This window comes from Dryas octopetala, chromosome 7 (assembly GCF_963921425.1).
Source record: "Dryas octopetala chromosome 7, drDryOcto1.1, whole genome shotgun sequence".
NCBI lineage: Eukaryota > Viridiplantae > Streptophyta > Magnoliopsida > Rosales > Rosaceae > Dryas > Dryas octopetala.
Genome location: NC_141372.1, coordinates 11,737,014 through 11,759,799, shown reverse-complemented (window position 1 = coordinate 11,759,799; position 22,786 = coordinate 11,737,014). Strand labels below are relative to the sequence as shown.

The following is a 22,786-nucleotide window of genomic DNA, read 5'->3' as shown; positions in this document are numbered from 1 at the left end:
ATAAAATACCTGGGTTCTGCTGCTCCTAGAGAGTGGAAGAACTTCACCGAAAAGAAGCAGAAGGAGGAAGAACAGAATTGAATTGGCCAAAAATATAGCAGTATTTTTGGCCAATCCAAATAACAAAAGGAAAACACCTTCTAAAAATTGAGCCTCTCTCCTGGCTGACTAAGTGCAATTCAATTCTGACTTCAGAAAGCTGCTATAAAATGGTTTCTGAAGCAGAGGAATTTGCAAGAATAATCATAAACTACTTGCTTTGAACACCGGATTACAACATTGTGCATGGCACAATATGGTAGAAAAAGAAGAGACTATAAACTTCAGTCTTGTGACCATTTACATATACTTCTAATTTTTGCAGCCAGATGTAGCCTTTACAAAATCTGTCCTTTTTTTATTCCAAGAAAGGCCGTTTAGAACTCAGTGACGTAGATAAACACAAATCCCACCTTCGGTCACTAAGAACTTGGAGATAAATGAATTTAATTTTTTATGAAAGAAGCCTTTTGAACTTGATGATGTAGATACAAAAATTGATCCTACCTCAGGTCACTAAGAACTTGAGAGAGAAATTTAAAAAAAAAAATCTAATCATATTATATTGTTAATATTTTCAATTAACAAGGTAAAGGGGAACTCTTGGTCATGCAAATACTGAATGTCTTTCTTTTTTTTGCCTGGTATGCAATATTGAATGTCGAATAAGGTCAAAAGGTCTAAGTTTCTTTAACATAAGAAGAAGGTGCAATTAAGGTGAAAAACAATAAAAAGAATAAAGAAGACATCAATATAGGGCGACTGCTTGCCATTCCAACGGAGTTCAGTTTGATGATTATGTTTTTGTTTTTCCTCTCTTGATCAGTAAAAGAGTAATTTCACTAACAAGACAGAGCAAACCAGCCAGCATTTAACAAAGCGTTCAAGACGGGAAAAAAAGAAAGAAAAATACTAGAAACACAACCCCAAGAAAGGTAAAGAGCAGATACACAAATCTACTCACATATCAACAAATAACTCGATTAACCAAAGTACAATAGTAGCTAAATTGAGCTTACCATCCTGAATATCTGTCTGGTCTAGTGCTAAAACAAGCGATGCCATGACTACTAGAAGCAGAAACACCTGAGTTCTTTGATCCATTATTCAACAAAAACAAGGTCCAAGACCTCACAATACCGTTCAAATTTCTGACAGTGAGCAAGAATATTCCAGAGAAACTTCAGCTGGAACTCATCTGTGAAACAATGAGTAAATAATGCATGCAACACCATAGTTAAACAACATTCAATCAATATCAATGTCTTATTCTAGTTTTCTACCAGATGTTTCACTAAAAGGCTGAATGAGACTTCTTTGTTGGCATGATAAAACACAGTGGCCACTTACCATGATATTTTCTCCTCTTTTTTCCCCTTGTTCTATTTATTTAAAGAATGACAGTAAGTGGCATATTTACTACAGAAAAGGTCAATAGCCATGCATAATTTGTTTTGAAATACAATTGCTTTTTGGTTTGAAAACTTCCACACAAAGAGGTAAATACAAAAAACCCAACTCTAAGTCATTGAGTCATTGAGACACACACAGGTTGGTTTTGGTTGGGGACCTCTGTTACAAGAAGATGGTTTTGGCTTTGTATGAAGAAAAAGCTTCCTCTCTCAAGTCATTGTCAGAGGAACAATAATAACAATATAGACTTTTGGGTATGAAGTTTAGGATTTAATAGTGGCAATAGTTGATCAGAGAGTGGGGAGCAAATTACTTGGCCAATTTGTACTTACTTGATAGTATGAAAGACCTACTCGTTGTTTTAGTGTGTTAGAGTTCAGGAATCAGGATATCATAATCTTTCAAGCGTCCACTGCATGACTTAATAGGAATATGGAGTAATGGCGCACATACCAACTCTATTCTCTTCTGTGTCTCGTTTGGTATGATAGGGTGCTCGTTACTGCCCAAGGCCTAAAAGGAAATAACAGCCTACCTAACTACATCAATCAAGGAGCAATTATTAAATATCCTCTCAACTAGTAGAGGCAAATTAGGCTGAAGGTGCTCATTTTCCAAGTAACGCCTTATCTGTCTCTCTTTACCAAGTTGCCAATCCCCAAACCAACCACTCCTCTTTGACCCAAGACACTACATAGTCTACATCCCAGCTGACTAATAGCTTTCTCAAGCCACCCTATTCAGACACAAATCTTTACTCACTTGCCCTTATTTTTTTTTAATATACAATCTTGAGAAAAATATCATAATTAACTTGTCTAAGTAGTAGGTGGCCAAAAAAAAACACTTATCTAAGTAATAGACTAATAGCATCTGCTGAAATCCCCCTCCCGGTCATTCCTAGTCTACATAACATAGTGATGAGATTATCATAAACATCACTACCGAATTTAATCAGTCCTACTACCTGAATAAGCATTAAGCAGAACCCAAAGCCAGAATTTTTAATAAGACAGCCAACAAATTTTAAAAATGTATATAGAAGCCACAACACTTAGATATTAGCAAATAGCAACCATGCATGCATGTTGATATGCACTATAATCATAAGACAGTTTGTTCAATTTAAACTTGGAAATAATCAAAATCATTGATAATATGATATCTAGCAAGATGTATTTACACAACCAGGTCACCGGAGTCAATCAAATGCAAAACTAAGCTGATAAATGAAAAAATTAGAGTTTGCAGTATCATTTCCAGCTGCCAAAGACAAGCTCAAAATTTATGGACAAGCTAGTCTTTTAAGTTCTTGATCTATGAATAATGCATACCGCACATACAGCCGTATACACCAACTCCATTACAGCCCAGAGCCACCTCAAATCCCATCAACTCTTCAAAGCCCTCTCTAAAACTCAATGTCTCCTTGTAAGAGAACTATTATGCATGTCAACCAACCTTTCAAGGGATACAAGAGACCAAGTTTCCTCTGTTTGGGCATATACCTTTTGATTTAGAGAGTCTACTATTATGCTTACATTACCAAAGCCATATATCTGGTGACCATTATGCATCCTCCCAGGTTTAGGCCTAAATAGTAAGCCATGCTGTTGCGCATGGGCTTCAATAACGTCCTTCAAACTCATCTCGTGACCAATGCCATCCATTTGGGCAGTGCCACCCAAATTAGCTTGGGCTGCTGCTGCTTTCTGTTGTGCCTCAAATTGCCTTTGTTCAAGCACCCTAAGGTAGCTAATATTCTCTTTCAGACCAGGCTGGACCACCTCCATACCCTCAACAGCCCGATTCATCATGTCAAGTCCACAATTAAGCTGAGAGCGAATACTTTCATTTGCATGAAGCTCCTTGGGAATAAGTTCCTTCCAGCCTTTATACCAATTCAAAACTTCTTCAAAGTTTGGATTCGAACATAACCAGTGATACAAAACCTGCAGCCACTTGGTGAAGAAAAGCCTCTCCATCATATCTACCATTAGATGAATCGGAATAGCAGAAGCCCAAGTCATCACCCAGTTAAACTGATCAAGTCTCTGATCTGGAGGGTTCACTTGGAAGTCTTGTAAGACAAGCTGCAACTTGGGTACTATAAACCGATGCATAAGTTGTTCCCAACTGGCAGAATCAAATACCTTCATCCATGGTGAGAGTATTGTATATGCAGACGCATCGCTGGGGTGCCAAGCACCGAGAATATTACTCAACTTGAAACGTATAGTTTGATAAACGTCCTCCAATTTGTGTCCCAAGAGTGGTAGCCATGGATGCACCCACACATGGATGGGAACAGTGTCCCGGTGAGGTTCCCACAAGTCAACTGCTTCCTTCAATTTGGGCAAGACTACCATATCCAATATGGCATGAAGGACAGAAGGGGGCAGCAAAATCTCCCAACACTCCAAAAAGCGAAGCATGGGTTCAGGGTCCTTTGGCTGCCAAGTATTGACACCAGCAATCCTCACTGCAGGCACCACAACCTCAGATACCAATTGGGTATAAGGCGGCATTGAATAATCCCAAATATCGAGGTACTGGTCTCTCTCATCCTCCCCATGAAGCAAATCCTTCCAAGAGGACACCACATCCAACCCATGCGAGGGGTTGCGAAGAGGATCCCAACCCTGAAACATCCTGATAAACAAAGGCAGAGCAAAGGAACAGGCAATGCAAGACAAGTTACATAACTTATAGTCATCTGCATATCTCCTCTGCAGGTCACCAAAGCCCTTTGCCAGCGAATCCAGTGTCAATGTTCCCATGGACTTCTCTTCTCCCAGTCGGTCCAACACAGTCATGATTTCCTCCAAGCCGTCCAAGTGCTGCTTCTGTCTGGCCGCCTCTGTTTCCAACCTCTCTTTCTCCTTATTCAAGCTGAGGGCCGTCTCCCTCTCATCCCTCAAATCCCTATCAATCTTCTGGATATCGAGCTCAGCCATGTCTAGAATCAACCTCACATTGTGCTGTAACTCGGGCATGGGAACATCATCTTCCCTGGACTTCTCTTCAGCATTCAAATTCTCCAAATTGGTCAAGACTCGAACCTGAGGTCCCCGCATATCAACCACCTTTTGCACAAAGACCTCAGCACCCTCGTCCTGCTTCTTGGCTAACAGCTCCTTGGCAGACACATACTGCTCCTTGTTACTCTTGTTGGCAACACCCTTCTTCCAGGAAAGCCTCTTTTTGGTGGCAGTAGTGGCAGCAGCCGGCAAAGGCTTGTTCTTTGCCTTTTCGTCATCCAATTCTTGCAAACTGGGCATCTTGATCTTCGTCTCCTTGTAATCATTAAAACCCATACCCATAAGTTTTGGCCTCAACTTGGCTTCAATAGGGGCGAGAATGCCTTGCTCGTTCTTGCCAAGCCCACCTCCTTTGTATCCCATGCTCCTAAGCATCTTCATCCCAATGCCCTTGGTATGTTTCTCAAATTCCCCAAGACCCCCATCCCCGCCGCCAATTGCTCCTTGAGATTCCGAATCTCTCCGAGAATGACTCGTCTGCTTCTGCTGCAATTTGAGCTTTTCCTTCTCCTTTTGTCTCCTCTCAGCTCCCTCCTTTATCTTCTTCCCAAACGCCGTGGGCAGAAAATTATTGTCATCATCATCATCCTCCTCATCACCCACCGGATTATTAAAACCCAAACCCGAATTATTAAACCCTAAACCCGAATTATTAAAACCTAAACCTGAATTACTGAAACCCAAACCTGAACCCGAATTGGCACCAAGGCCAAGACCAGGCCTATCATCATCGTTGTTTTGGTGCTTGGAATCGTTCTCCATCTCTTGGTTGGGCATCACAATGCCGGTGGAGACGAAATTGACGGGCTTGGTGAGGTCGACGACCTTGCGGTCCTTCCTGCGTTTTCTAGAGCCTTCGTTTTCGTCGTCGTCGTCGGAGTCGACGGAGAATATGCCGTAGAGGACGTCGTCTTTGGACTGCACGCGCTTCTCCTTGCGCTTGCGGTAATAGAACTCGCCGCCGATCCACTGGCCGTCCTCGTAATCGTTGTCCATTCCGAACCTCTCCATCTCCTGATAATCATCCATACCTGTGATTTTCAAAGCAAAGTCAGGAGAATGGTGGAAGTTTCAGAAAAAAGTGAGATTGGGGAAACCCTAACAATGGTGATTGAGGAGAGAGAGCGAGGGTGAGATTGAACAAACCTTATGGAATTGAGGAAGAGCTGAAAATTGAAAGCGAATGAGAGACTGAGACGGGCTGTTGTAATTTGAAAAGATGAGTGCTGGGTTAGGGTATGTTTTGCTAATTGCTAATAGAGGTCAGGAAGAGATGAATAAAACGAGCTCAAATCTCCTGTCCCCCAAACTTTCTACTCCCTTCCTATCTCCTATCTCATATATTGACATCTGTGCCTTCACTTAACACCATTGAAGCACATTTAACTCTTTTTTTTTTTTTTTTTAGTGGCCAAAAAAAAAACTCTTTTTTTTTTTAAACACATTTAACTCTTAATTAAAAAAAAACCTAATCTAATAATTTGTGGGATGAAGAGATTAAGGGAAGGTATTCAATATGGAGTTTGATAGATTTTAATGAAAATTAAAAGTCTACTAAACTTTATAAATGTTTAATAGCGTTCAATTTATACTTTAAAAAAGTCTATAAAAGTTTAGTAGTATTCACTTTAGGTAGGGGGACTATGTCATTATACCACATTTATGGTACCACATGATATGGCTTCCTAATCTAAAGAGAGAGAGGGAGAGAGGAAAAGAGATCAAGGGTAGCTAGGGCTGGGTCGGTAGCCCGAAAAAACCGAACCGCAACCGGAAGCCGACGTAACCGAACCAATTTACACCGGTCCGATGGCTGACCGCCTAATCGGTTCGGTAATATGACCGAACCGTGGAGGGGGCGGTGCGAAGGCGGTAGACAAATTCGTAAACCGTCGGTATACCGATACCGACAGTATATATATTTATTATTATTAATTTTTTTTTTCTTGTTTGATTTAAAATTTACCGTTGGATGTAGGGTACAAGATCTTTATCATGCACCCTACACCACCAGATCCTTAAAAAAACCTAAATCATCTCATTCTGTCTCTTGACTCTCTTCGGTCTTCACCCTCGACTCTCTTCTCTCTCTCTTCGTCTTTGCATCTCAGCCTACACCAGTAACACCACAAACCACACAACCACCATCTCAGCCTACACCACCACCGCTCAACGCCACCACTCACCTCTCATCTCTCATCTATCTTCTATTCTCTCATCTCTCATCTCTCTCTCTTCGTCTTTGCATCTCAGCCTACACCAGTAACACCACAAACCACACAACCACCATCTCAGCCTACACCACCACCGCTCAACGCCACCACTCACCTCTCATCTCTCATCTATCTTCTATTCTCTCATCTCTCATCTCTCTTCTTTGTCTTTTTTCTCTGCGATCTCCCTCTGTCTCTTCTCTTTCTGTTCATCTGAGACCACCACAAGTCGAACCCAGCCCTAACTACCATAACATCCAAACTCCAAAGTTCCAAACGCCACCACCACCAGAGGTAAGATCACCACAACATGTAAATTTTGAATTACAATTTTAGGGTTTTTAAAATTGGGGGTTTAGAGTTTCGGGAAATTGGGGCTTCTAGGGTTTAAAATTGGGGGTTTTTGGTTTTTAAACTTTTAAATCAATTCAATTCGTGATATATGAATTGAAATTTCACATTGGAATTTTAGGGTTTTTAAAAATTGGGGGTTTTAGGGTTTCGGAAAATTGGGGCTTCTGGGGTTTTAAATTGGGGGTGTTTGGACTTTAAAAGTTTAAATTAGTTCAATTCAATCATGAATTGAAAGTTCGACTTGGAATTTTAGGGTTTTATGGTTTCGGGAAACTGGGTTTTTTGGGGTTTAAACTTTTAAACTTTAAAATTAAGGGGTTTTAGGTTTCAATTCACATTGTTTAATGTTTATGATTGATTGCTGATTTGCTAACAATGTGAATAATTTTGTATTGTAGGAACTAGTTGATGAGTGCTTGCTGAAGTAGGGAGTGCTTGCTGGATTGCTGCATTGCTGCATTGCTGAAGTGGTTAGTTACTAAGTCTAAGACTCTAAACTTCTAAAGTGTATTGTTGAATGCTGACTTGCTGAGTGTATGCAATTGTTGAATGCTGAGTGCCTGAGTGTATACAACTATACATAAATACATAATACATATTGATATTGTTGAATGCTGAGTGTATATTGTATAAGACTATAATTTATCAACGTGTAAGTATAAATTTATAAGCAACCACTATAAGTTATAAATTATAATGTATAATTAATCTGTTTATAATATAAGTTATAAATTATAATGCATGATTAATCTGCTTAGTAAGTTAGTATGTATCAAATGCTTGCTACCAATATGTGATGATTAATGTATGTTGACTATGTTATGTTGTAGAGTCTAAGGTTTGAGTTAAATAATTATTAATGTATGTTATGTTGTGTTTTGTACTTTTGTTATAGAGTCTAGGATGGAGTCTAACCAATCAAACACACAGGGTGCCTCTATTAGTGTAAATGCTCCTAGTATAACCTCAGGCCCACCCCAAACAACACAAATACCTCCACCTATATGTCCTACACCCATACCCCAACCAGAAAGTAACCAACCTGAACCCCAAGATGAACAAGGAGAGTCTGAACCAGTGATGGCTAAGAAGAGTAGGGGTTCTGATGTGTGGTCATTTTGCACCAAAGTTACCAAGCAAAATTCAAAAGGGGTCATGTATCCTTGGGCTGTTTGCAACACTTGCAAACATGAAATGCCTGCCCATGCCAAACACAATGGGACAACTGGTATTAGGAATCACATAGAGAAAAAGTGTCCAAACAATCCTGGTTACAAGGGAAATGTTCTTCCTAAAGGCCAATCCACTCTAACACAAGACGGTATGGGGGCTCCATTGGTTCCCCATACATTTAATCAAAAAAGGCTTGAGGAGAAGGTTGTTAGGTGGGTGATAATGGATGAAATGCCTTTTAGGGTGGTTGAGGCAGCTGGTTTTAAGGACCTGATATCTGACTTGTGTCCCAAGTTTAAGATACCAGATAGGAAGAAGGTTGCTGCAGGTGTCTTAGACTTATTCAATTTGGAGAAGGCTAAAATTATGAGTGTTATAGGTGATCAAAGGGTTAGTATCACCACTGATACTTGGACAAGTGTCCAAAACATTAACTATATGGTGGTCACTGCCCATTTTATGGACAGTGAGTGGAAATTACACAAAAGGATAATTAATTTCACAAAAATCACAAGTCACAAAGGTGAAGACATAGGGAGGTGTTTGGGGAGTTGTTTGAGAGGTTGGGGGATTGAAAAGATCTTTAGCATTACAGTTGATAATGCTTCTGCCAATGATGGGGCTGTAGAATACATGGCCAAGAGATTGAAGGAGATGAATAATTTGATGTTTGATGGGATGTATTTACATATGAGATGTGCTTGTCACATACTCAATCTTATAGTTAAGGATGGGTTGAAGGAGCTGGCTAGCTCAATAGAGGCAATCAGAAACTGTGCCAAATACATTCACTCAAGTCCTGCAAGGTTAGACAAGTTTAGGGAGTATTGTGTGGTGTTGAAGAAGGGGGCAATGAGCAATGTGCCCATGGATGTTGTAACTAGGTGGAATTCCACCTATAAGATGCTAGATGGGGCTGCTAAGTTTAAATTGGTGTTTAAAAGGATGGCAGAGGAGAATGCTCCTTTTGTGAATTATTTTAATGAGAAAGAGGGTGGTGGCAGTAAGAGGGTGGGGCCCCCAAGTGATGAAGATTGGGAGAAAGCAGATGCATTTGTTCATTTTCTGAAAATTTTTTATGATGCTACACTGACCTTAAGTGCAACCAAAACTGCTACCTCTCATCTATTGTTTGTTGTGTTATCTGAGTTGCAAATAGAAATCATAGAAAAAACCCAAATGTATAGTAATCTGGTTTTGATGAAGGTGGCAGAATCCATGCTGACCAAGTTCAATAAGTATTGGGGTAGTTTTGAAGGCTTGAACAAATTGGTTTTTGTTTCCCATGTCCTAGACCCTAGATACAAACTTGAAGCCATCAAAACAGTGCTTGAGGAGACTGGGGCAGATGCTGAAAGGATCTCACAGGTTGTTGGTGAGATTAAACAGTGCTTGTTGAATCTGTATAATGAGTACAGAGGGGCAGGCAGCAGCAGTGTCCCAGTGCCTCCAACTTCCAGCTAGCCTGTAGCACCAGAAAGTGGACTTTCAAGACTTGAGTTGAAACTCAAAAGGAAAAGAATGGAGGAAGAAGCAGCAGAGATTAGCAATGAGGTTGATAAGTATTTCAGTGACCCTTTTGAAAAATTAGAAAACAATAACTTTGATCTCTTAGATTGGTGGAAGGTGAATCAATCTTGGTATCCAACACTTGCTAAGGTTGCAAAAGATATACTCTCAATCCCAACTTCAACAGTAGCTAGTGAAAATGCTTTTAGCTTGGGTAGGAGGATTGTAGATCCCTTTAGAGCTTCCTTGACTCCCAAAATGGTAGAGGCACTAGTGTGTACTAGTGATTGGCTTAGAGCTGAAGATTTCAATTTCTACAAGGAGCCAGCTGATGAGGAAGTGGAATTCTACAAGGAACTTGAAGATTTAGAATCCACTCAATACAGTAAGTTACTAAGTTTAATACTTGATTACTTTATTTGTTTATAGCTTGCATTTTTGGTTTATTACATTCTTGTATCCTGCTGCTTGTAGCTTGCATTTTTTGTTGTTGATTGATTGTTTAAACTTTAAACTTTAATGCCTTTGATTTCTTTTTGCAGTGTGCACTAGTTCACACTCAACAACAACAGTAGCATGAAGTTGGTTACTGCTGAATGTTGCTGCTCAAGGTATGCAATAATATTGTAGCTGACATGCATTTTCTTGAATGTTCCTGCTCATGATTTGTATTGAATGTTGCTGATAGTAAAAAGTTAATTTGTTGATAGCTGATGAAGGTTAGGTTCCTGCCAATCTTAGTGAATGGTCAATGGTTGCTTGTTGGTGAAGGTCACATTTTTATGAATGGTTTAACTTGCTCGGTTGCTGATGAGAAATTGAGAATAGTGCTTGGCATGCAGTGCATGCTTGTTGTTGGCAAGTTTTATTTAGTTATGTATATTACTATATTTTTATTTTGATAATAGTTTGTAATTTGAAGTTTCAACAAACTGATATTGTAATGAATTAATGTTAAGTATGTTTAAACATTTTAATGGTATGGTTATTTACTTATTTTATTTAACTTATTTTCTTAAGTTGCTTGTGAGTTGTGACTGTATAATTGTGTAAATGTTTTAGGCCAATTTATGGGTTTAAAACTACCCATAATGTGTTTTAAACTCAGAAATTGGCCTAAAACATAACCACAAACCTATAAAAAGCCTCACATTTTGGGCCCAAACCGAAGCCCAATAATCATATTTTTGGCCCAAATGAAGCCCAATAACCATGGTCGGAATGGATCCAGACCGAACCGTTCCGATCAATATATCGGTATACCGAAAAGTCGGTTGACCGATCCTGGCGGAGGCGGAGGCGGGACGAATTTGGCCATTCCGACCAGTGTCGGTTCGGTGGTCGGTTGGGGTCAATCGGTTCGGTAACCGTACCGAACCCAGCCCTAAGGGTAGCTAAGAAACCACATCATGTGGTACCACAAATATGGTATAAAAATATGGTGTCCCTAGCATTTTCCGTTCACTTTTATAAAGTCTATAAAAGTTATGTGGTATTCATGATGAAGTTCATGAACTTTACAATATAAAATATAAATAGCAAAGTCTATCAATTCTCCAACTTTCTCCCTAGAGATTTCTATGGAGTATGAATTTCAAAATTTAACATTTTTTTTCTAAAAAGGCGTTGGTTATAACAAATACATCTAGTAAAACCTTTGCCTGTAAACTTCATTTCTGTAGGTAAACTACCTTGTCCATCCTCTTCAAATGAGACAATTTGTAGCTAATATTTCAATTTTTTTTTTTTTTTCCTAAATTTCAAATGCCAGCGTACTATGTCAACATGAAATATTTAAACTGGTATTAAATATGCTATGGCACTTCTCTTGCGAACAAGTAACTACTAAACTTTCTAGGAAATCAAGCAAGGTTCATTTGTTTATAAGAACCTAATTGCAATAACAGTCGTGGTAAAATTAAAGTATTCAACTCAAATTAATTATCAGTTGTAATTAATCAATGATTGGTGGACAGTTACGAAATATTTGCACGTATTTAGTGTTGATGCATGAAACCTAAATATTTGCATGTATTTATCTTTTCAGCATTGACTATGTTGGTATGATTGCAATGACAAATTAATTAATAAATAATATGGAGGACAAAAAAATAAAAAATATATTAGAGAAATTCTAAGATAAACAATTAAAAACTCTATTAAAGTTATTAAAAAGTCAGACAAACTCTGCTAAAACTCTAAATAGAATTCTGCTAAAGTTTATGTGAAAATTATGAAAGTCATTAAAAATTCATTAACTCTACCAAAATCAATAACTTTTAAAAACTTTACAAAAATTCATTAAAATTCTAGTTAAATACACCCCCCCCTAAAGCTTACTAATGCTCCACAATATTAGTTTTGGCGCCATTCGCTTATGCTATAGGTTGTTTCAGCTCCACAATATTAGTTTTAGTCGCAGTTTTTATATATTTATTAATCAATTATCGTCTATTAGATTTGAATGCAGAATCACTTCATACAAAAAAAAATTATTTGCATCCATGACCAAATGGTTGTTGACAATCATAATTTTGTATTGTAATTTTTCGTTATTCCTTTAAAAAAAAAAAAAAAATTAAATTTTGAAATTAATAAGTAGAAAACAAGACAACCCGCCCACTTAATTTTCCTAGATTAAAATGATGAATAAGTAAATGAGTGTCTTTCTTAATATTCGATTGAAAACTTCTATTTTATTTATATTATCTTTTAGACAACTATTTATTTCCTAGTCTAATATTAAATCCCAACCGGATTCTACTCTACCTCCTATCCTAATGAGTAAGAGGAGGTTAACTTGTAGGCTTGAGCAAAACGAAAATCGTGCAAAACTACTATCCATCTGGATATTTATCTTACAAATAGAACAAGACCTTGATGTTTCATCTTTCTTATTCAAAGACTGAAAGGTTGGTCCAATCAGATACCTTTAGACATGTTTGTATCTCATATAAACTCCAACTTAGAAACTGAGATGCTTTGTATGTCATCTCACTTGACCTCAAAAAAATTGAGGTAAGAATTAGTGCCATTAAGATTATTTTTATCTCATGCCGCCTTTAAGATTAGCTCAAGTGATGATGATGGATGAAGTAACCCTAAGACTCAGGATTAGGCTAGGTCCATCCTTCGATTTCCCGAAAAAAAATTTATAAAAAAAAATTTATTCTTATCTCATTCCGACTCAACCCATCTGAGTTAAGTGAACACTACTTGGGCTTTCAAATTGACTTGCTATATTGGTTAGGAAGCACTGCGCAAGGCGAGCAAGGGAAATCTTAAGCATAGGAATAAGGTTTTTCTTCTCTCAACAAGAATTTATTATCAAGTCATTAATACATGAGAAACATTACATTTTGACAAACACTTATCCACACGTTTGAATGTCTTATATTACATGCAACTAATTGAAAACAACGTATGAAAATCCCTTGCACTGTAGAACCCTAAAGAAATTCCTCAATGGCCATGGCAACTGTTGATTTGCACTACAACTTGCTGAAGAATGACAACCGGTACATCAGTATCCTATACCATATGTACAGGCTAAGAATCACATAACTTCTTTCTAAGATCCATGAGAGCTTGATCTGGAAACTAAACCTGATCAACTAGTTGATTCTGGTTCAGATAACTTCCTTTTAAGATCCTTGAGAGCATCTACAACTTCTGAGTCAAGATTGTGCTTTAATAATCTCCCTTGAAAAGAAGTAGACCTGAAAAGGTAAAACAGAAATCAATAGTTGGCATCTTTCAGCAAACTCTGGGATGATGATACTCAGAACAAGAACCTCAAATGCTTCATTAATCTTATTGTACTAGAACCTATGATTCGTAGGACACTTCTTCCATAAAAAATTTTCTGAGGACACGGTTCTCGTATTCACACGTGTCAATCACTTCTTTAAATACTTAATTTTACACCATTTACTTAAAAAGAATGCAACATTATCAAGAAAATTACACAAAATTACACATGGTTATCATCTTCATAATTATTGGCATGTCGACAGGTATGTACTTTTGGAAGTTGATGTGTCGTTCACCCTGTGAGTTATGTGACCATGCCGACACATGACACTGGTCTCAGTGTCCTCAAATCATAGACTAGACTCTTCAAGTTATACAGGTTGCTAGGCTGGCATGGGAAATGTCTGCAGGTCAGACACCCCTCCTTAAAGGCATGAAACTTCCCCTAATTAGATCTCACCCTAACAACCATACGTGTAGAATTTCTCTTTGTGAGTCAATCATGGATCAACCCAAGTGAACACCACCGAAATGTCCAAAGTTCTCATCCTGTAAGGACTCAACTCAAGAGCATTTTTCCAGAAGTTAAAAAAATCAAGCAGCATAGCCCTTAACCAGAACAATAAACATGTAAAACAGTCAGATCCTATAAGATAGTGTTGTTTATAATCTGGTGCTGCAAACATTACATTTCCTCTGAACATGATAAATGCTGCATCTTTTGATCCCAGAAATTGGTAAGTGGTAGTGGGAATAGCTTTTTCTGGTTATCCTCAAGCACATTTAAGGCCATTCTAGAGTAGCACAAGTTCATAGTTCTGAATGCTATAAGGAAGAAATGAAAATGCATGAACATAACTCATACATTTATACTTTTTCAAGAGCAGAAAATAAGATACAAAGTTTCATGTCAAGTAGAACAAACCTGTGTTCTTGAAGCATCATCTCAACCTCCTTCTGTGATGCTTTAATCTATACTCAAATTACCAAAAAGAAAAAAGAGTTTACATGATATATAAAGACAGCAATGCATCTAAATTGAGATTCATACATCAAATTATAGGGATTTTAGCCCCATGCAACTCTCTCATTTCTATCTTATTGTAAGTTTTAACTGAAAATAAACAAAAGCATGTCTTATATAATGTAATCATATGAATTGCATTCTAACAGTCAATCACTAAACAGCGAGAGAGGACAAAAGCATAACATGAAAAAAAGGATTACAAGTCTAAAGGAACTCATAAGCATTTCGGCTCTAACAATTATATATTAAATGGGAGTTATGAATGAAACAAACCATTCCTAACGCATGGATGTTAAGACAAGAACATAAATAATGATTTTAACTACATACTGGATTGTCCAAACTACCCGAGATCATTAAATAAAATGCCAATACATCATAAAGTTAACATGCCTCACCTCAGAAACCAATGCCTTGCAACTCCAAATGAAGGCTCCCTGAAAGATAACAGTAAAAGAATCTATATCAGGCTGCTAAGGTCATAATTCAGCAAATGTTGAAGAGCATCAGCAATGTGAACATCAAGGTGCCTAATGCCTATATCTTGTTTTTCAAATTATAAGGGAATAGAAATGCTACAAAAAAAAAAAAAAATGCTATCCCACAACCATGATGTATGGAAACATACTTTTTATTTGTTTCAAGAAGGGGCCAATGCCACTAGGTCTCATCGCTACAAAGATTAATGAAAGTGAAAGTTCTGACTCCAAAACTTTTGATAAAGATCTTCTTTCTTTCCTATTTACCCCTGTTAAATCCATTGTCTTGAAATGGACTAAGCACTCAATTTAATCTCATTCTAAACAATATAAGATTGAATAACAAGATGAACAGGACTAGAAAGGGAAAATAGAGGCGGCCAAACACCCATATGAAATGGACTTTATTATTAAAAGAAAAACTGAGAGTGTTGTATGTTGGAGTACTCACAACTATTTTAACTGAAGTTAACAGATTGACGAGTAGATAGAAGTGGAGAAGTAATGTGATACCCCAATCTGAATGTGTTGAGTCGCAACAGTCAAGTACTAGGTCGATCTGGGTTATATAAGTGATTACAGGGGGCTCATTAGTGACTAGTCCTTTTGGGGTAGAGCACTGATGTGACGAGTGTCACTGAGTAATAACAAATAGTATCATAGCCAACCCGATACCATTAGTGACTAGTCCTTTTGAAGTATCGTACTGATGTGACAAATGCATCCCCAAATCATGTCAAATGGTATCAGAACCAACCCGGTATAGTCATGTAAGTACGAGGGACTGGAGCACAAGTTAGGGTCTGACAAGATTGCCAGGATTTGATTGTGGACCCAGATGAGAAAATCATTGTTTTGAGTGGGGAGATTGTGCTACTCCAGTTTATTAAGTATTAAGTCCAACATCAGTTGTGTACTAGATTGATAAAGGCTATATATATGACTACGGAGAGCCGCATTAATGACTAGTCTTTATAGGAAAGAAACAATCAATTTAAAAGAATAAAAGAAAGTGATGGGCTTTAAGGCATTAAAATAATAACTGTTTTAAAAAAATAATAAAGAGAATTAGCTTGCAAGAGTGCTCCACTGAGTCATGAAACCAAAGAAGTTGTACAAGAAGTATAAACATGAAAAACACAGGAATTATAAATAGATTACTTGCAAAAGATTAGTAAGCACCACTTAAACCCAACCAGCATCTCAAGGTTTTGGCTGTATATAGTATGCTGCACAAGCAGCAAAGCTCACGGAAGCCAGAGACTGGACATGTAGTACAGGGAAATACAAATATATTATATGCTTAGACTTTCTGCATAAAAAATGGAACTCCTTGATAATTGAAGTAGTTTGATAAAGATAACAGTCCAAATTTACATAATAGTTATAGGACCAACAAAAAATTTCTCATTTAAATTGGAATTATGAGGAGAACACATACTGCTCCATGTGCTGCATGCTGCTGAATATGATCAGAAGTCACAACCCACACTTTGGGACATCCATCCTCCTTTAAGGCTGCAACCTGTAACATACACAAAAAGCACAAGTTATAGATCAAGGGAAAAAACAAAAAACAAAAAGATTACACAAAACATATTAGAGAAACAAATACAAGATGCAACAAGAAAATCAGCTTCTACAGCAGAGAGTAACTGAAAATGTGATAGCAAAGCTGACCGGGCCTAGAGCAGTGCACAAATGCAGTTGTGTATGAGAAACTGACATGAAGGAGATCAAGTTCTTTCAAACTTTTATACTGCCAACACGATGCAACTCTTTGTGTACCAAGTAATGTTTAAGAAATATAAGACTCTTAGATTAGAAGAGATATGAGGGCCCTGCCCACAACCCAAGTAATTCACAACTTCTCAGCCCTAGGGTCTGCCTGGCAAGGAGGTTCCTGTGGCCGATGCCATGCATGGAAATAACCTTTGAAGTATGTATAAGAAAAACCTTCTCCCTACTCCCCACACCCTTATCTTCTTTCAGAAAGTCCTCCAATAACTATAATGCATTTGTGCTATGGTCTTACTCCAAGAAAAATGTTCATGAAAAAAATACCAGTACTTTGTAGGGTACCATTGCAACAAACAGTTAGCATGCCGACACAGATGCATTTCTAGAGAGTTATCATCTTATTAATTAGACAACTACAACTAAAACAAGTTCTTTGTATTATTCATTAAGACAATTAATAATTGTGACCAACAAATGGACCAGAACGAGAGTAATAGTATGACCAATATATGGAAGGATGTGATGTCATATAACAAGCAATATATGCCTGTTGCATTCACTCCAATTTTATAAAAAAAAAAATATATATATATATATTTTTCTTTCTCATTTATAATTTAGTTTTCAAGACAATGCCTAAGCCTTTGAAATTGCAATGAGATGCCATATTCTTATAAGGTTAAAGGGGTGTTTGACACACCATATTAAAAAAATTGTGATTAATATAATTAATACTATAATGAGGTTTTTCTATGTTATTTTTCAATACAAATAGTTTCTTGAACTTTTGGGAGCCGATATTCGCACTCCCTTTTTTACTTTTGCACTCCATTCTTTATTTTTATTTCCAAAACTGCTCTTAATAACATTTTAGCTCTTTGAAACCTTTTGACTGGCTTTTCTACCTCCATCACCTACATCATGTTTAACATAAACCTCTACTGGCACCTTATCCCATATCACCACTAACCCTAACTACACTAATACAGTAGTACTCTAACTAGTAACTACAACCCTTTTTGTTTTTTACTTGGATAGACTATTTTTTTTCTTGAGAAAACTGGGATTGAGTAGCATTACATCTCTCTCTTATCACTTGCATAGCTCTACCACAACATATTCCTTTTCCTCTTCTACTCGACCCCATCAAAGGCCACACACACACCTCCTCTTCAATCGTACCCAAGTCTCGTCCTTTGGCAGAAATTGACCATCGGTCCAGTGATTCTATAAGTAGCTTTGATCTGCCTAGTAGTGAAATTTTTGTGTTTATGACATTGTATTTTGACGAGGACTCTGATTTGTTGGGATTGGAAGTTATGTTTGGTGGTAATATGGAATGAGCTAGGTGCAGATTTTGGGATGATGTGGTTTTCTGTTCCACTCTACCTGTAATTGATGTGTTTAATATACTAAGAAACACCAATTCTATTCCAAAATTCTATCTCCACCTAAACTTAGCCACCTGTTTCTTAACTACGACTTGTTGCTTCTACAAAAACAAAGTTACTGTTCTCGGGGTTCTACTCATAGCCACAAAACAAAACCACTGACCTGGGTTCCTCTTATTCCCTTCAATTACAAACCTTTTCCCCTTTCTTTCATCATAAATCCTTGGTTTCCTTAAATCTTTCCACCCCCAATCCTAACTTCCTAAACCACTTGAAATAAAGGGCCTAGTTAATGCAGTGATGAACTAAAGATCCAACATTATAATTGGTATCAATGCCTACTAAATCTCTTCATCCTGCATCACATTTTTTACCACTTTCTCAAGTGCATATGAGCGGTCCTACATCAAATAATAAAAAGGCAAGCATGGGATGTTGTGTTACCAACAAAATATGAACTGGGAACTCAAATCAGATTTAACAAACCAACATATTTTCCATTTTTGGACTGGACAATTCTAAAGTTGGTTTCAGCTTCAAGTCATTCCTCACCTCTTTCTCAATCCATGCATCAGCACAAGATTCACCTGAGAAAACTACATCAACACTGCAACATTGTGAATTCTTAGCAATAATGCCTTACATGAAGTTATTTAGTACCAAGGGGATTTAATAAAATATACAAATTAACATCTGAAATTCTGAATATAACATTTCTGATCAAGTTAAAAAAGAAATTTCAAGAAGATGAACTTGACCTTCACGAATAAAAGAACAATATATTCATTAATACGTCTCTTTTCCCAACAATTAAATAAATAAAGAAAAGAGAGAAACATTTATGGAAAGTCTAGAAAACAGAAAACCATTTAACCATTCAACTAAAGTCAACTACAAAAATGTTTCTTAAGTTATCTCTTTCAAAAGGAGGCAACATGCAAGTATGTTCGCCATTATATAGTCCTGAATCTCCTGATATCTGATTCAAAATGTCATTATGCGAGGCCCATAAAATGAATAATGTTTCAGAAACACAAGGGTTAATGGAATTTTTCGTTTTTGGTCATCTGACCTTGTTTGTGTAAGAAAATGACCCCAAAAATGATCTCCTGTATGAGTTTTAAATGTAACAAATGAAGAGAAATATTCCCCTAGAAATGTTTCAAACAAAACCATTTCAAACAGTGATTTCCTTGAACTCGCATTGGAGCTCATCTGCAAAACACATATCAAAACTCTTGATGATGTATGTTTAATAAATGTCTCAAATCAAGTTGAGTCAAAATTGAGATGTTCGCCAATTTTTGACTAATATGTGACTAGATTTTTGTGTGGTTTTGGAAAAATTATATTCTTTGAACATGCATTGGCATATTCTTATTTCCAGAGCATTCAAGTCATTCAAGGTTTACATGTTGAAGATTAAAGCCCTTTCACGTCAGGCTCATCATCCAAATTCAAAGTAATTACACAAGTATACTGAACTTAAACAAAATGAGAATGTTGGAAGCAAAAAGTGAAATTACACTCACAAACATGCACATGCAAAAGGACAGTAGAACAAGTCAAGATTTTAATGAAGTAGTAAATCACAACAGATAATTGCAGTTTGAGTTCATAAATGGTACCCGGCAAAATTTTCCTTGTGTGTGGGGAGTCCAGACATCATGGCATCAAATACAGCCACCACTTTCACCTCTGGAAATGTTTGAGAAATAAATAGGTGACATAATGACATTCAGATATAGAAAAAAAAAAAAAAAAAAAAAGGATTAGAAAACCCATTCCATTGAAAAGTATTCAACATGATACACACATCATTGAGTCACTAAGTTATCATAGAAATTCTTTTCTAAGTATTATATTACAGAAAAACTTGATGAAGGTGCTGATGAAACTAAACAAAATATACTGGGATGCCATTAGAAGGAGACTTGAAAAATATTTTGCCTTTGCTCTTTGTTAACAAAAAATCAAAAGAATAGTCCGATCAACCCTGGTGCACACTGATTTAATTTATAGGATTTCCATCAGTGAGTATAAATAACTAAGTGACATAGAAAATAAGAAATCAGACACTCAGCTAGTTATAAATTTAAGTTGGATCAATTTAGTTTGCACTGTCAATTTTTGCGCCTTCACTCCACGTCAGGAGTAAATGACAATTACCAAATACACGTATGTTAGTGTAAAAACTTAAAAGAAGAATGCCAAAGCCCATGCCCCACCTAGATTGTTCAACAGTCTTGTTCCAGTTGTATTTGTTAAGGCACATAACTACTGGGAAAGGGCCAGAAAGAAATAAAATTTAGAAAAAAACAAAAAAAAACCAGAAAGTTGATGTGTTAAACTAATTACATATGATGTAAAAGCTCTGTTGCAAGGACTTGTACATAATATGTTCATTCACTACACAACAGACTCACTAACACCACAACTTCTTTCTTATTTTTTCCTTATTTTGATAAGAAACTAACACCACAACTTCTAGTAGCCAGACAAAACCTTATTCTTCTTCTTTTAATCCTTTTCTTCTTAAAGCCATCATTTCACAGCACTCTGTCAAAGTTGGCTCAAGTTTCCTATAATTAGATCTAACCACCTAGTATGATGTTTATTCATTATATATAGAAGAAAGTGCAAACCTCTTAGCATACTGAAAGTTATAAGTTCATCAATTAGCTTTTGGCGAGCAATATCAAGTCTCCCATTCATAAAATGTTTCTTCAGCTTCGCCCAATAACCGCAAACGTTGTACCCATCAACAAGCAAGACGGGCACCGCATCATCAAAACCCTGGTTAGTACTGAAGAAAAAAAAAATATAGAAATTTAGGAACCAAAAGAGAAATAGTTTCCCAAGAAGCTTAAAAGGGTACAGATGAAATGAAGAAATGATGGAAGAAAGGAACCTGACAGAGAGTATTACTAGTAGAGGGTCATGGTAGGATCACGATAGAGGTCTGGGTCTTGGGGAAGGTCTTCCTTGTGCACCTTCTTTCTGCGGTAACTAGTAGAATGCTTAGGTGTGCTAGACTTTCTCTTTTGGAATTCCTAGAAGATGTTTACCAGATTAGATAAAACATGGATGAAGATTTAACACTTTTGCAAGAATGAGTAGTGAGTAGGACACTAGGACTGTAGTCTGTAGGTAAACTACCTTCCATAACTTTAAGAGCTGCAAATTCTGCCTCACATTTGATGTAATCCTGGGAGGGCTAGGCTCAGAGCCCTGTCAACAGAAACTCTGTTAAACAAAGGAGCAAAGGACCCAGACCAATAGTTATACAGTTATGTAACTTGTTTTGGGCATAACCCATAATTCATAGGATACCCAGATTAGTTTTCAGTCAAAATATGAAAATACCAAAGTGAAGGGGCAGATTATTCAATACATTTTTCCAGGAATGACTAAATGACTAAATGTCCTTTAATCCTCGAGGCTCAAGCACAGTATTATTGAATTCACATTGGAAAATAATGGAAAGAATTCATGAAGCAATTAAAAATGAAATGAATTGCATAGAAAACAAAAAAAGTGAAATGAAAGAGAAAAAGAGAGAACCATAGGAGATGCAGGTTGTTGAGACTTGTTCTTGCTCTTGGCCATTACGACAAACTTGTAAGAAGAAGAACAAGAATAGCAGCCACGTGGCAACAGAAAGAGAAGGGACGACGATGGCGCCGATTTCATGGACCTCTCTCACTCACTGTCTCACTCGTCTTCTTCAGTCTCTCACTGTCTCTCAGTTCCTCATAATTTCTCGGTTTCCTCCACTGCCCCCGACTCCCTCGCTCATCCCAAGAAGTCAACAACTATAACTAGGCCTCTTTTCCGCCACCAATCTTTATCCACTTGGCATCTTTTCTCTTTTTATTGTTTTTTTTTTCTTAATTACAAATTGGATAATTCCAAACTCTTGCAGTTACAGTAAGAGCTAATTTGGTATTGCTGTAAAAAAAAAAAATAACTATGAACTAAAATAGTTATGAACTAAAGTCAATTATAAAGTAAAACAGTTGAGTGTTTGATAAACTATATTTTAAAAAATGTTGTGAGTGCAAAAAACAGTATCAAAGGGTTTAGTAAATGTTAATATAAAAGTATTGTGACTATGTATAATTACTAAAATAGATATAATACTGAAAGTGTCTTTCACTTATTTGTTTGGTAAAAATAAAATATTTTTTTACTTGTTTTTTAAATTTGTGGCAACAAATTTTTATTAGCATTAATTTTTTTAAAAAACAATATTATTAAAATAAGTATGCTTATTATTTTTTTAGGTATATTATAATTTTAAACGTATAAATAAAATATCATAATTAATTATTACAATATAAAATATAACTAACAATGAAAATATTTTTTAATTTAAAATAAACAAATAAAAATTATAGAAATCAATAAGGGTATTATGGGTAAAATAAAATATTCATTGTTGCTATGATTCACTGCAACTTTCAAAACCACCTATAAATTTGCTTTCTGTTTTTGTTGTGGGGAGTTGAGAATTGCGAGAAAAAATAATTTTTAATTTTTTTACCAAACACCAAAACTGCTGTATGTGATTGAGAATTGTTATCTACAACAGCTTTTGGGTCCTCCACCGCAATCTCAAACGGGGCCTAAGGGCCAGTTTGGTATTGCTGTG

At 36.7% G+C, this 22,786-nt stretch overlaps 2 protein-coding genes across 6 annotated transcripts; both read right to left on the bottom strand.

The window, feature by feature from the left end:
- Positions 1-1,863: 1,863 nt before the first annotated feature.
- LOC147279718 (septin and tuftelin-interacting protein 1 homolog 1-like) lies at positions 1,864-5,785 on the bottom strand. The gene is made up of 2 exons (XM_086252531.1): positions 5,640-5,785; positions 1,864-5,524 (listed from the first exon to the last, which is right to left on the bottom strand). Exon 2 carries the CDS (start codon positions 5,520-5,522, stop codon positions 2,871-2,873), a length of 2,652 nt encoding a protein of 883 aa, XP_086108657.1. The 5' UTR covers positions 5,523-5,524; positions 5,640-5,785; the 3' UTR covers positions 1,864-2,870.
- A 7,243-nt stretch (positions 5,786-13,028) lies between these two features.
- On the bottom strand, positions 13,029-21,939 carry LOC147279717 (yacP-like NYN domain protein). Of its 5 annotated transcripts, none has more exons than XM_086250446.1 (11): positions 21,697-21,939; positions 21,292-21,363; positions 21,061-21,185; positions 20,778-20,938; positions 19,761-19,830; positions 18,685-18,739; positions 16,443-16,526; positions 14,921-14,959; positions 14,421-14,467; positions 13,349-13,461; positions 13,029-13,243 (listed from the first exon to the last, which is right to left on the bottom strand). In XM_086250446.1, exons 1-10 carry the CDS (start codon positions 21,823-21,825, stop codon positions 13,353-13,355), a joined length of 891 nt encoding a protein of 296 aa, XP_086106572.1. In that variant the 5' UTR covers positions 21,826-21,939; the 3' UTR covers positions 13,029-13,243; positions 13,349-13,352. The 5 variants fall into 5 exon arrangements, 3 of the variants coding, with proteins under 3 accessions (XP_086106572.1, XP_086106573.1, XP_086106571.1); XR_015123327.1 differs by lacking the exon at positions 13,029-13,243 and adding an exon at positions 16,184-16,264 and having other exon boundaries at positions 13,414-13,461; XM_086250447.1 differs by having other exon boundaries at positions 13,029-13,461; positions 21,292-21,378; positions 21,697-21,827.
- Positions 21,940-22,786: the final 847 nt, after the last annotated feature.

Bases quoted from the DNA above. Each gene is read 5' to 3' on its own strand.
- LOC147279718 (XM_086252531.1), bottom strand. From the start codon at position 5,522: ATGGATGATTATCAGGAGATGGAGAGGTTCGGAATGGACAACGATTAC.
- LOC147279717 (XM_086250446.1), bottom strand. From the start codon at position 21,825: ATGAAATCGGCGCCATCGTCGTCCCTTCTCTTTCTGTTGCCACGTGGC. The intron at 21,364-21,696 runs GTTCTCTCTTTT...TTCTGTTGACAG, and splicing joins AACAACCTGCATCTCCTATG to GGCTCTGAGCCTAGCCCTCC. The intron at 20,939-21,060 runs GTAATACTCTCT...TTTTTTCTTCAG, and splicing joins CCTACCATGACCCTCTACTA to TACTAACCAGGGTTTTGATG.